This window comes from Monodelphis domestica, chromosome 5, assembly GCF_027887165.1.
Source record: "Monodelphis domestica isolate mMonDom1 chromosome 5, mMonDom1.pri, whole genome shotgun sequence".
Lineage (NCBI taxonomy): Eukaryota > Metazoa > Chordata > Mammalia > Didelphimorphia > Didelphidae > Monodelphis > Monodelphis domestica.
In genome coordinates this window covers 18408890-18422827 of record NC_077231.1, presented here as the reverse complement: position 1 = coordinate 18422827, position 13938 = coordinate 18408890, and the positions used below count along the sequence as shown (strand labels likewise).

Genomic DNA, 13938 nt, shown 5'->3' with positions numbered 1-13938 from the left:
AAGAAAGAAGGGGAGAAGGTGGAAGAATGAGTAGGGTAAAGAGGAAGGAGGAGGGAGGAGGAGGAAAAAGAGAGAGGAAGAGATGGGGAAAGGTAGAAGAATAAAGAGAATGAATAGAAGGAAGGAGAAGGAGAGGAGGAAAAGGAGAAAGGAGGAAAGGGGAGAAGGTAGAAAAATGAGGAGGAAGGAGGAAAAAGAGAAAGGGGGAAGGAAGGAAGAAGGGGGAAGAATGAGGAGGAGGAGGAGGAAAGAGGGAAGAAGGAGTTAAACCCCTCTAGTTTAGGAGGGCTTTTCTATTACTTAGCAGTTCAGTTGACCTGTAGAACTCCAGCCCAAAGCTCTATCCATTAGGTTACCCAGCACCAGGGCTCTTAGTATTTAATTTTCCTCTGACTTTATCCTAGTGGGATCTGAACTTAGCTTTGTGGGGGGAGTACAGAGATCAGCCTGGTCCTGAGACCAGTCAAAACAATGAGGCCAACAATGCAAAGGTCTGAGGAGTTATCCCTTGATGATTTTTCTGATGTTTCCCCTCTGATCTTATCATGGCAAAAGAAAAGAATGGCTAAGAGATCAAATGCTAGCCTCCACAAAAATCACCTCAAGCGTCCCTGTTACAGACATTTCCAGGCCTAACAGAGAGATTTTGTGCTCAGTCCTTCAGACACAAGTGCACAAAAACTCAGTCATACCCAGAGCTAACCTTTCATTTACTTGTCTAAGGGTGGCAGCGGCACAGATGGCTGGGAGGGATTTTTCTCCTGAAAAGTACTTAGACTGGGACTGCAAAGGGCCTGGGGATCTAAGGTCCCCCCTGGGTCACTGTCTTTGATCTGGAAGAATCAATCCCATCCTCCCAAACTGAGTGAAAAGAGAAGGGGCTGGTAGAGAAAGGGAAACGACCAAACCTCTCCTCCATGGTGGTACTAAATGAAAACAGTATTCAAGCTTCTGGGTAATAATGGCCATAAGATACTGGAGAAGGAGAGGGTGATTACTCCCTACCTAGGATAACTTTTAAATGATTAATTAATTAAAAAATGATTAGATAATGATTTGCCTTTGAGAGCTGAGTACTAGGCCTATAGAGGGGCAGAAGAATTAGAAGAGATGACATTTGGGGATATTGGCCTGGTACTCATTCTGTAATTCTTTTACTCATCCTCCTTATTAGGATACGAGTTCCTTGAGGTCAGGGGGCTGATTTTATACTTTTTTTAATCACCAGTTTCTGGGGATGTAAAGTCCTTGATTGCTTAATAAGTGCTTTATTTGGGGGGCAGGTAGGTGAAATGTAATGTGTGGACCAGAGACCTTAGGACTGGGGCTGGGCTAGATCACTTCTGACCAATTGGTCCTTCTACCTTGTTCTGTAGTCCTCCAAACCCAAAGGGTCTCTCTGTGCTGGCTATGAGGAAGAATTGCAGGCTTTTCAGTAGGAATTCTACTACTATATTCATCATCCCAAGATTTCAAAAACATTTCTCCCTTTCCACAAAAGCACTGGGAATGGGGACAAGGGAGAAGATGATATTTTCCTTTGGTGTTCTGACATCCCTCCATCAGAATCCCTTTGCCTGTCCAACGGGGCATAGGATGCAAGGACCATGGTTCCACCATGACTTGGTGCTTTCCAGCTCAGGGGCTCCATGGTTCTTATTTTTAACTTTTAAACCCTCTGATTACCCTCTATAAGAGCTCACCTTCAATTTGTCATTAAAGTTGGAGTGGGGGAGGAGAAAGGATGCACCGGAGCATCACTTTTTTTTTCTTCTCCCTCATCTTTGGTCTGACAATGACCATCTGTTTGGGCTTCCTACCACCTGCAACGACCCCGGCTCTTGCTGGAGCTCCTGTGCACCGAGGGGTGTGAGGAGGCAGAGTGAGAGGTGAGTCATTCATCACTGTCAGGGGGATATGCTGTACACAGCAGGTCAGTCCTTCCTCTCCCGCTGTTCCCGCAACTAGAGCCACGGCTCCTGAAAAGTTGCAGACCATGCGTGCCGCCAACAACCATTCATCATCACAGGTGCCTGGAGCTCAGTGGAAAAGTTCCATCCCCATAGTTATCTGAATCACCCACACTTCCATTCTGCCCTTCCACTGGGGTTCTACAAATGTTGGACACTTCTTACCTGATCCCTACCCTCCTGCCCCATCCTCATCCCTACTCCTGTACCTTTCTTCCCAACCTATGTGTAGGCAGTTCTTCATTATCCTTGCCTGAAATGACAACCTAGCTCTATTTTTTTTTCTAGAAAGGCTTAATGTGGTCTATATTCATTAGATTACCAAAATGGAAATCACTGGTAGGAAATTAATACCAGACTTGACTGGAGAAAGGCTGCTTTCTTGTTAAGTAATTATGAAATTAAAATTTTATTTCTCTCAGTCGATTTCACAAGATACATGGTTGAAATCCAAGGCACAATATCAGCAGGATTTTGAATGAGGTAGGACAGAGGAGTCAATTTGATCCATGCCCTAAAGTGTTTTTAAGAGAATTTTTGTTGGGATAAGGAGTTGAGGGGTGGGGTGTTACGTGTTAGGGTACAAATTATCCAAATTTGGGTAAAAGACATGAAGAAATGCAAAAATATTTTGCATCAGCTTGTCTGGCAGAAACAAAGATCTAAGGAGGTACCCATTAATCCATGGGGAATGGCTGAACAAAATGTAAGACAGAGAAATAATAAGAAACTATTATGCTGTAAGTGTGAATTTTACACCCTGCTTAGTCTTAGAAATTTAGCAACCAAGGAATGTATATACCTTACTTAAGGATTAACTGTGAAGAGGATGGCCTATGACCACATGTGCTAGCACGTGACAAATCAGAAACAACTGAAAGACCCCCTGGGCTGTCCTAAGTCAAGTTTAAGCTACCATTGGTACATGTGAGATGCAGGAAGTGATGTAAAGAACGGTCTATATATTTCACATCACTTCCTCTCTCGCTCTGGTTCTCACTCTTGCTTGTGGAGACATTGGTCTCTGTAGGCAGCGTGGGGAGTGCTGGGTGGCATTTGGTCTGTTTGTAGCTCTTGTCGGGTTTGTGGCTTTCCAGTGAGGTGACTGGGAGAAGTTCTTAGCATGCTTGGTGAGTGGTTCAGGCTGATTCCTTTTTCCTTTGCCTCCTAAGAGACCCCTCATCTCAGAGGAGGTCTTGTGGCTGGTAGCTGAGCTAGACTGAGAAGGCCCCTTGGCCTAGGCCTCTGAACTCCTGCCTGGTTCAGTCTGGGCTGGACCATTTTAAATTCTCTTTCCTCTCTCTCTCTCTCTTCTTAATTTCTTCCCTCTATTGTAATTAAACCACCATAAAAACCCCAAACTGACTTGAGTATTTTATTGGGATTGAATTAATCCCTGGTGACCACTAGTATAATATATTCAGTCAATAACCCATTTTTTACCCCTTACATAAGAAACAATAAATGTAATGGAACCCTATTCTGCTTTAGGAAATGATGAAAGGGACAGTTTCAGAGAAATCTAGAAAAGTCTCATAAGAATTGATACAAAGCCAAGTGAGCAGAACCAGAAGGAAAGTGTATATAATAACAACATTTTAAAACAAAGACAATTTTGAAAAACTAAACACTCTGGCCAATGAAGTGATTAATCTTGAATCCAGAGGACAGATGATGAAAAATTCTATCTATCTTTCTTTCAACAGAGAAGAGATATGGACTATATATGTCCAATGTGGGAATTTGTTTTGGTGCACTAAATGTACTTGTTTATTGGTTTATTTGTTTTTTTTTCCAGTGGGAAGAAAATAAATATTTATTAATAAAATGATGATTTAAAAATTTAGTTAAAAATTAATTTAAAAATTTAGTGATAGAAAGAAGTAGGAAAAAGGAAGATTATGGTTTTTTTTTTTAAATTACTCTTTGAAATTGAGGAGTCCAGCTGTTAGGAAATTCAGGGCTTCTTTGAATACAACTTAATTAGGCCCACAGGCATGGCCAGCAGATAAATTCAAGCCTAAAAGAGGGATACTGTCCCTTTAAAACTTGTCTTGGGATCAGTGGAAAAGCTAATGAGGAGTGTCAGTTGGGTCTGTTTTATTAGGTGGCTCTCTGGAGGATAAAGCCTGAGGTTTCTGTAACAGGGCTTCTGTGCTTGATTCAATAAATCAATTTCTATTAAATGCGGGCGTAGGGCTGGAGCCTGCTTAATAAACCATCCTCAACCTGCTTATCCACTTCCCTGTCAGGCAGCCTGGCCATGGCTGTCCAAAGGACATCGAGAAGAGCAAGAAGGAATCAGGGAGTAGCCATGCCTGAGAACCACAGGCTGTGACCACTGTGGCTTCTTGGACAGCAAGGCTGCTGCTCCCCTTGTTTTGGGGTGGGCTGGGCAAAGGGCCCTGGGGGTGAGACCGGAAGGTCATCAGAGACCAAATGTTGCCTTTTAATCAGATACTCAGAGGCTGAGAGACCATCTCCCTTCCTACCCAGCCCATTAGGAAGCAAAAAACCCAGAGAGACAAGGATAAGACTGCCAAACAGGCTGGCATTGGTCCAGGTGGCGGCTGGGAGAGAGGAGGAGGGGAGGGAAGCCGTTTGACACACAAAATGGCTTAGAGCTCACCCCCAGGAGGTCATCCTCACTGCTTTCTCATCAGTGACCCCCAGGGATATGGATCCCACATAAAGGGGCTGAGGCTCCATAAGGTCTGAAAGGAACAAACGAGCCCCATCTCCATCTTAAAGGATGGGAGAGGAGGCTTGGGAGGGAGGTGATGGACCTGTCCTGGCTTAGTGCTGCCCATTTTGGGGTGACTGAAGGGGAATTCTAAAAAAAATTAAACCTTCTTCTGTTGAGGATAATTCAGTTTTTAGCAGTTCCTAGCACTGCAAACTCTCCCTTCCCTTCTTCTGATCTAGAAGAATGGGAAGGGTTACTTTACATGACTAGACTCAGAGAATGGTGAAATGATGCCAGTTTCCCAGAAAAAAAAATCCTTAAAAATCCACAGTCCAGACACATGAAGAGAGAAAGAGAAGAAAGAAGAAAAGAGAAGGGAGGAGAGAAAAGATAGGACCTAGAGAATAGGAAGCATTTCCTTGATTTAACCCCAAGAGATAAACGCTGGGATGTAGGACCCTTAGAATAATCTCTTCAAGTTGCCATATTTTACTGATGAAAAAACAAAAACCCCAAAGCTTGAGGGCCAGATAAATTAAAAGCTTTGCCCTCTGCCACAGAGCTAAGCCAGTGGCAGCCATGGAAACATAGGAAGATGAATTTAGAGGAGGAATGGGCATTAGAGATCACCGAGTTCACAGAGTTGGATTCAAACACCAGTCCTCCTTCCACTATCTCCCTAAAATTCAAGGGTAAGGAAGTGTTGACTTCTTCAGAGATTTAGGGCTGGATTTCTTTTCCATGCAGATTTCAATGCTCTGTGGCATCTCTCTCCTAAAAGAACCCTCACAAATGGCAGGGAGACACTGGCTTGAAGGAGTCCAATGCCACACATTTTACGAATGGAACTCCTTAGATTCTCAACGGCATCATTTGTATGATTAGCATTTCCTTTCCTCTATGTGGCTTCTATCTGCCTGGTCCCCTCAGCCCTGGAACAGCTGCTTCCCTCCTGGCACAGATGCCCTTCTTAGTCCCTCCTGGCTTGGCTCAGAAAGCAGCATGTGGCTGGAGCAAGAAGAACATACCCCTTCCATGGGAAAGATGAGCCACCCACCAGCAGCCACCAGCAGGCTTTAGGACCTTGTGCTATGGAGCCAGCTGTGAAAAACTGCTCTTTCAAAATCAGCAAACCAGCTTCCTGCTAGCCAACTGCAGCCTGAGACAGCTCTGGGGTTTGTGCTATGGGAGACAAAGCTCCTACAAATACAATGCCAGCTATGGCGCACACAGATCCTGTAATGGCTGCTCTGCCCACACGGGGGAAGGAGGGCAGGGGTTGGGTTTGGCACAGTGGCTGGATTTCTGGCATCCGGATGGATGACATCAGGTAGAGAAGAGTGGGTGCAGGGTCCATGGGGGGAGGACAGAAAAAGCAGGGGTGAGGTGGGGTAGATCTCAAAGCAATTATGGGCCAAACTTGGGCTAGTGAAGCTAGGTCACAGCAGTTGTCCTAACAGGACAAGGAAGGGCGGTGAGTGGGTGGGTTTTTGGCCCAGATGCTGCCAGTGTAGGCTTTTGAGGTTAAACCACAGTGGAAACTTTATTTGAAGTGGGAGGGGGGGAGAAAGAGAGGGAAGGAAGTCAGGGAAGAGACCAATTCCATTCTGTGGGTCCTGTAGACAATAACCTTTTGTAATCCATACAAGCTGGGCAAGCCAATCTACTCTAGAGTCTCTAGGAAAGCAAGAGAAAGGATCTCCGCCCCACCACTCCTCTTGAAAAGCCACATAATCATAGTTGCTTGTGCAGGAAGGCTGCTAAGGCCCCAAATTCTCTCCCACGCTCCCCATTCCCAATACCACACGCTGGAGAAAACTGACCTAACACTGCCTCTGATTAGAAGCAGTACATTTTTCTAAGTATAGTTAGAGTTGATACTTTTGAAACCCATCGGTGGGCACAATGGTAGAAAAAGTTACTACTGAAAATCCTTTCTGGCAAATGCCATTTTTCTGCCTCTTTTCTATCCCCATGCCTACCTTTCTGGTGTGTGGAGACCCTGTGTCTCCTGGGGGCTGGGGCATAGAGCAAGGCTACTCTGTCTAATTTTGCCTGAAGACCCAGAATTTCAATGTCTAACAATGTCCAAACCACTGTATTACCAAGATTGCTGTAATCTAGAGGTGGGTTGGCAGTTGGAGGGTAGATCACCATTTTTGGTCTCTCTCAAAATAAACAATAAGGTACATGAAAGTCAAGTAAAGGCTAAAAAAAACCCCATCCTTTCTACTTTCCTACCCTCAACTGGCTTCTTCCTCTCACCTTTATCAAGAGTTGGCTATCCTGGGATCACTCTGATTCAGCTAGAAATCAGGGGTCCTCCCATCAATGGTTCTAGTTTCCTTCCTGCCCTTTTAAAAAGTTTCCTTTGCCACCCTCTTAAGTGCAGATCTTCTCTCTTCCTAGCAGATGCCCTGACTTCTGTCTTTTTTCATTCCTACAAATTGCTGGCGGATTAGTCCAAGTGAAACCTTTCCTTCTGCTTAATAATTCCCCATGGCTCTCTTACTGTCCATGTACAATACCAACACAGATTTCTCTACCTGACTCTCAATGTCCTCCAACATAAGGCCCTATACAAACCTGTCCATCTCTATTTCCTACCTGGAATGAATTCTTTTTAAAAAATTCCTTTACTGAGACAGAATCACTCACTTAAAAAGAAATGATTTGGTTTCTTTTCATTTCCCATCTGCATTATGTCGTGACTATTCAAGTCTCTCCCTGGAGGATGAGGGATGGAGCTTTGGCTTTGCCCATCCCATACCTCGTGTGCTCACAAGGTACCATGGCAAGCCTGACCTTGACTAGACCTTGGGTTCCTGCTGCTGATTCTGATTTATTGCATTATTATTTTTTTTGGTCTGGACACAGACGGCTGAGCAATGATCCTGAGACAGCCATCTTGAGTGTGGGCAATGACTTGTGAACTTGGGGGGTGCAAAGATCCTGGGTTCTTGGCCAGTGTGGGAGGAGCCCTTTCTACATTCAATTCAACACTTTTTGAAAAAGAAGGTTGAGAAAATGAGCCCAAGCCTAAAATTTAAGTAATTTTTCCTGGGGCTCCAGGGAAGGGTTTCAAAGAACTAAAGAATATAAGAAAAGGAACATAATTGTTTCTGTTTCCCCAGGAAGAAATAAGTTATGAAGTAGAAGAGATAAAATGGTGGCGGGCAGATGGCAAGATGGCCTAGGTGGATGGCTGCCATCTAGGGTCAGTCAATAGATAGTACTGACTCCAGATCTCTGAGTTAGTTTACATTCACTTGGTCACCAATCGGGGTCCCTCTACAGATGAGCAGATTAACTCCCTTAGACACATAGGCATGAATTGTGGAGGTCTAGGCCTAGGTGAGAGGGTATTGGCCCAGGTGGAGAGAACCAAGGCAGCAGTGACAAGAAGATGCTAAGATGGCCTGGGTGAACATCTAGATAGTTGGAAGGGATGGTGAGAGTGAAGCAAGGTCTGGTGTCTGAGGAATGAGTAGCCTTGTCTAGGGGTGAGGTGTCTCAGTATCTCTGGACTACTCTCTTTTACCATAGATGCTATTTGTATTTGTGGGAGAGTGTACCCCGGGTTTCAAACAGGGAATATTTCATAGCCAATTCTATGCCAGCTTTGTGGTGCAGTGGACAGAGTACCAGATCTGGAATCAGAAACCTTTCTGAGTTTAATGGTTTCAGATACTTAATAGCTATGTGAACCTGTCCAAGTCACTAATCTTTTTGCCCCGGTTTCCTTATCTATAAAATGAGCTGGAGAAGGAAATATCAAACCACTCCAGTACTTTTGCCAACAAAACCCCAAATGGGGTCATGGAGAGTAGGATATGACTGAATGATATCAACCAATCACAGAATAGGTCATCTCTCTGGTGACACAAACTATTTCCAAGAGTAAGTATCCATAGGGGATGCTACAAAACAACAAAATTCAACATGGCCCTAAGACACTTCCCAGCCAAAATGCTTTCTACCTGTTAGGCTAGAGTGGCAAGCCTCAAACCCCTAAAAGAGGGCATCAGAGAAACGGAGCACTGGGGGCTGTTCAATCCTAGTAGCAGAAGGCGTAGCCCTTTTTCCTTCACCACAAAGGCATTTTCCAATGTCCCTGGCTTTTCTTCCTAGTCCAAGTTGCTATATATGAGGATTTTTAAAAAATGAGAATGCTGCCTTTACACATACCGAGAAGGAGATGTGTTCTTACCACCCTGTCATATTGAAGTCCCTGTAGAGCATCTTTTTTCCGAGTTCTTTCCTTTGCACTCTTCTTGGAAACTCTAAATGTGTGAACTCGTTTCCCAGCAAGTGAGGCTGCATGAAGGCCTAATAGTGGAAATGAAGAAAGAAAAGAAGAAAAACACTTCACATTGAGGGCACAGAACATTGAATGTTTTATAAATCCAAGCAGATGCATAAAGAAACAACAACAAACCCAACACTTTTTTTTTAAAAGAAAAAGGTTTTTAGACCTTGAATACTCTTAGAAAAGGGTCCTGTGAAATAATAAATTCATATGAGTTAAGAAAAGGCAATATGGCTTTTCCATTGGTGCTAAAGAACACATTCATCTTAGCAGGGCTTGAGATGAACATTTAAAGCACTACTTAGTTCTTGTGGCTACTGATTTTTTATTTTTTAAGAAAAGTCTCATTGCTTAGATGTTTCCTTTTAAAAAATTTAATACAATTTTTTTCAATGAACAATATTTTATCTCCCTCCATCCCTGTATCCATTGGGGAAAAAAAAGGGAAAATCAAAACTCTCATCATAACCAACACACACAGTCAAGCAAAATGAATACTCACATTGGCCATGTCCAAAAATGTATGTCTCATTCTGGTTCACCACTTCTCAATTGATCTGAAGTGGATACCAAAGTTCAACATTGGGCTTAGTTGTTTCCATATCTCTAAAATAAGGGGGCTGGATTAGACAAATTCAAGTTCCTTCTAGCTGCCAATCTATGAAATCTGAGGCAGTTTCCAACCTCTGCCTGGTGCATCACTGCAAAAATGTTCACACTTGGGGTATAAACCTTGACCCTCATATTACAGTCTCCTTTTCCTTGTCCTCTTTTTAAAAAAATGGCAGGAAAGGCAACCCTGACTTTTTTTTTCTCCTCAGCTTTTGTGGGCTCTGGGCAAGCTGTCTACATAGAATTAACACTGCATCTTACCATGTGTCTGCATATTTATTACCCAATAAATAAAATGGACTACTTACTGATGGAGGCTGGGGCTGGAGACACCAGGCAGAAACTTTCTATTAGAGCTTCTCCATTCTGCTCAGCGGTAATTTGATCATGGAAGTGCAGGGCCATACTAGAGCAGATGGTCTCCTGTGCCACCCCCCCTCCCCGCCATCTCTGCTCGCACTACAAAGTCCTGAATAAACAGCTACTTAGGGAATTACTTCGAAACAAACAGACTCATTGTCACGTTCAAAATTCAAACCCAGCTATCCATTGAGGTGAAATGCTCATGTACCCCGGAGACTTCATATCCCATAAATACGTACATCATTGCTCTTCTCTTCCCCCCTTCAGATATAAGCAGCTAATGCTTACTAATTGACTGGGTGGAGTATATTGGGGCTTTTCTGTTATTGCTTCACAGGAGTCTTGCAAGGAACCAAAAGACCAGTGTCCTAGAACAGGGATAATGTCTTTGAATGGAAAACGAGCACCTTCAATCAAGGCAGATTTCTGAGTGACCTTCACAGAGGCTATTATCTTGGAAAACATTATCCTTTACTGGTGTATTGTGAGTTAGCTTTGGCAAGCTGTTCTTGAGATAGGAAGGTTACAAACTCCTGAGTCTGGAGTGGGGGGCACCTCAGGGACTGAGCTTGGAAAAGGTGATACTGTCCTTCTACACGTACAGCAGCCTCAAGAGTCATTCCTGATCTGGCAGGGGTTTCAAGAACCTCTTGGACTGGGGGGGGGGGTCTTCAAGTGATGGAGAAGTTGACTGAAGCTTGGGGCTGCTGCTCATAACCAAGTCTAATTTTTAGGCTTAAAAGATATTTGAATTCCAAATGGGCCACTTCCCAGGAATACGTAGCATCTTTGGATCCTAATTTCTTTGGATATGTTGTTGGGAAAGGATGCCCCTAGGGAAGTCCCAGGTCCAACTTAAAGCCAAGAGCTTTCTAGAAATGCAGTGTGAATCAATGGGCAAATCCATGGAGGTCTTCAAAGAGTTTACAATCTAATATGAAAGCAAATATACACAAGATCTATGGACAAATTGGAGATAAGCAATAGAGGGAAAGTACTAGCATCAGCAGATCCTTGTAAAAGATGAGATTTTAGCTGGGACTTATGGAAGTCAAGAAGCTAAGATGAAAAAGGAGAGTTCCAGGTATAGGGAACAGCCAGCAAAAATGCCTGGAATCTAGAAATCATAAGGAACATGACTGTTTCTGTTTCCCCAGAATGAAATAAGGTCTGAAATAGAAGAGATAAAATGGTGGCAGGTAGATGATCTCAGTGGATGGGACGTTAAGGAGGCCATTGTCATCAGATTAAAGAATAAATGGGGAGAGTCAAACAATTTGTATGAGACTACTCCTAAACATTCATTCAATAATTTTTTATCATTCAATAAATTATTTATTAAGTGTTTATAACGCTCAAGGCATCATACTAGACATTGGTGAAGGTGCAAGGTAAATAAGATTTGTCCCCCTTTCCTCATGTAGTTGATAATACCAACCTTTCAATGGACCAATGATCTCATTGATTCAGGTATTCCTTTCAGTGATCCATGACTGTCCATCTTGTCTATGTCTTCCATAAATCTCCCACATCCATTCAACCTTCTAGGGCCCTTCCTCACATTTGTTTTATAGTGCAGCAGAATGCTGATATAGAATATACTCTCTCAATAAGTTACCCCTTATTCCAGTTATGTGGCAAGGATTGTTGTTGTTTTTTTTTTTGGTGATTGCATATTTCTCTCATGTTTTTTACGTTGCTTCTCTTATATAATTTGACACTTAAAATGTGTTACAGACTACTCAGGCTCAATGGACATCTTTTCATTGCCCCTTTTATGATGATCAAAAATCTTTACTGCTCTCTGGGTGATGGAGGATCACAAATATAGAAGTATCAGACTTGAAAAATCAACAATCACTTGTTATAGAATTAAAGCTCATGATTACTGATTGGGTTGCATTATGATGGATACTGCTTTCTGAAATTTGCAAATTCTAATAATGACAAGGTTTGTTCATATAAGCAACTAGTGATTGGAGCCAATGTTACTCAGACTTTGCCACCATTTTAATTTCCAGGTCAACACACATTAAATAACAATAATGATAATAAAGCCTGCCTTGGGCTGGACCTGACTCAGTCTAGTCCTTTGATAGCTTAAGTCTAATACTAGAATGAGCAAGGATATGTGTCACTCAATAGTTAACAGAAGGAGGTTAATTTTGCCAGAGGAGGGGAGGGATCCTTAACAAAGGCATTTAATGAGAACACCATGCTGATTCAGTGTCTCTCATGCTGTTGGTGTAAGGGCAGAAGTCAGAAAGGTAGGTGGAGCGCCTTTTGTATTGAGGTAGACAGAAACAACCTGAGTCAGTCTCCTTGGCCAATCAAGCCTCAAAGAGAGAGAGAGAGAGAGAGGGAGGGAGGGAGGGAGGGAGGGAGGGAGAGAGAGAGAGAGAGAGAGAGAGACAGAGAGACAGAGAGAGAGAGAGAGAGAGAGAGAGAGAGAGAGAGAGAGAGAGAGAGAGAGAGAGAGAGAGAAAGAAAGAAAGAAAGAAAGAAAGAAAGAAAGAAAGAAAGAAAGAAAGAAAGAAAAAAGAAAGAAAGAAAGAAAGAAAAAGGAGAGAGATTATCTGGCAAAGACCTAGAAAATATTGCTTTCTATCACAGAACCATAAAGGTCAGAGTCCACAACTATGGGAAATAACTTCATTTTAGCTGAGGATGCAGACAAGGGATGTGTTATGACACAGTCCATGTCCTTTCAAATTGTCCTCAAATTTAGTTTACTTAAAAAATAGCTCAATTTTCACTCTAGAGAATTTTTATTCATGATAGCCGCCTCTTCTTGTTCAACTGAGCTTTGAGAATAGGCTCAAGCCCCAGGAAAGTGTCCAAACAAGACTAGATTTTGCTTCCAATGGGGCTTCCCCAGCAGGTGGAGTGGACAACACAAGGACAACAGGTTCTTGGAAAGTTTCCAGAGGCTTCTTCCCAGTCCTTCCCTTAGTATTCAGGTGTTGATGTGACTTTATTAGTCATATCTTGCCTGAAGCAGCATTCTAATCAGCATATTGCATGAAAGAGCCCACTTGGTGATTTTTCCCCTCCTTCTCTTATTATAGGCTAGCAAGAAAGTAACTGAATTAAGCCTCCACATTCTGGGTAATTTTTGAGGCATATTCCACACCAGTACTCCCGACCTGGGAAATATATATTAGTCACCTTCCACTATCCATATGAAAAACATGAAATGGCCCCCAGAAGGAGTGGACATATCCTTTCTAGGCATATTAGAAATCTGGAGAATGAAAGAACCCATAGTTTTCTGAAAAAAAGAGACCAAGTAGTAAAACTTAACTCAGTATCTAATGATTAATGATTAAGCAACCAAATGCAAACAGTAATAGCTTCTCCATCCAGATCAGGATTGTCAAGAAGACGGCCAGAAGTGCTGGAAAAGCTGCACAAAGAAGGAGTTAGATAGAGGAGGAAGCCAGCATGCACTTTGAGAATTAGAAATGGAAGCCAGAGGCTTATTAAAGTAGCAGAATGGGGTAGAGCTGGTTTATAAGACCGGATGGAACAATTAATGTATATACAGAATGATAGGAGTAAAGACCAACTCAACAACTAGGTACATATTCAGGGTGACTAAAGAAGCTTGACACATTTGTGGTCTTTGTCATCTGACCGGGGTCTATTCAGGTTCCTCTCAGGGAATGAAGTCAACTCCCATTTGGGAATTGTTCCAGGGAAAGGAGACAGATGGGGAAGAGGTCAATACCCACGAGTTGAGGAGTCAGAAGCCAAAGGGGACAGACTAGTCTTGGCCTCTGCATCCATAAATATCTCAAGGATGACACAACATCCAAATGACAAAAGACACAGGGTCTTCCCACCCTATCCAAGAGTACAGGACAGGACAAAGCCTGATCACAGTACAAAGCCCCAATCTAGAAAGTATGGCCCAAGATAGGAGCAAACAGAAGATCACATGAAACACAATATGGGAAATACTATGGATTAAGAGAAGTTCTAAAGGTTAACCTGAA

General features: G+C 42.8%; 1 protein-coding gene across 2 annotated transcripts in view; it reads right to left on the bottom strand.

Annotated features, from left to right (window-relative positions):
• PPM1H (protein phosphatase, Mg2+/Mn2+ dependent 1H) overlaps positions 1-13938 on the bottom strand; it is a 345181-nt gene that overhangs the window by 76997 nt on the left and 254246 nt on the right. For both annotated transcript variants that reach the window (XM_056797680.1, XM_016425600.2), the window contains exon 6: positions 8867-8985. In XM_056797680.1, the coding sequence (XP_056653658.1) occupies positions 8867-8985 (119 nt within the window). The remainder of the gene's footprint in view (positions 1-8866; positions 8986-13938) is intronic.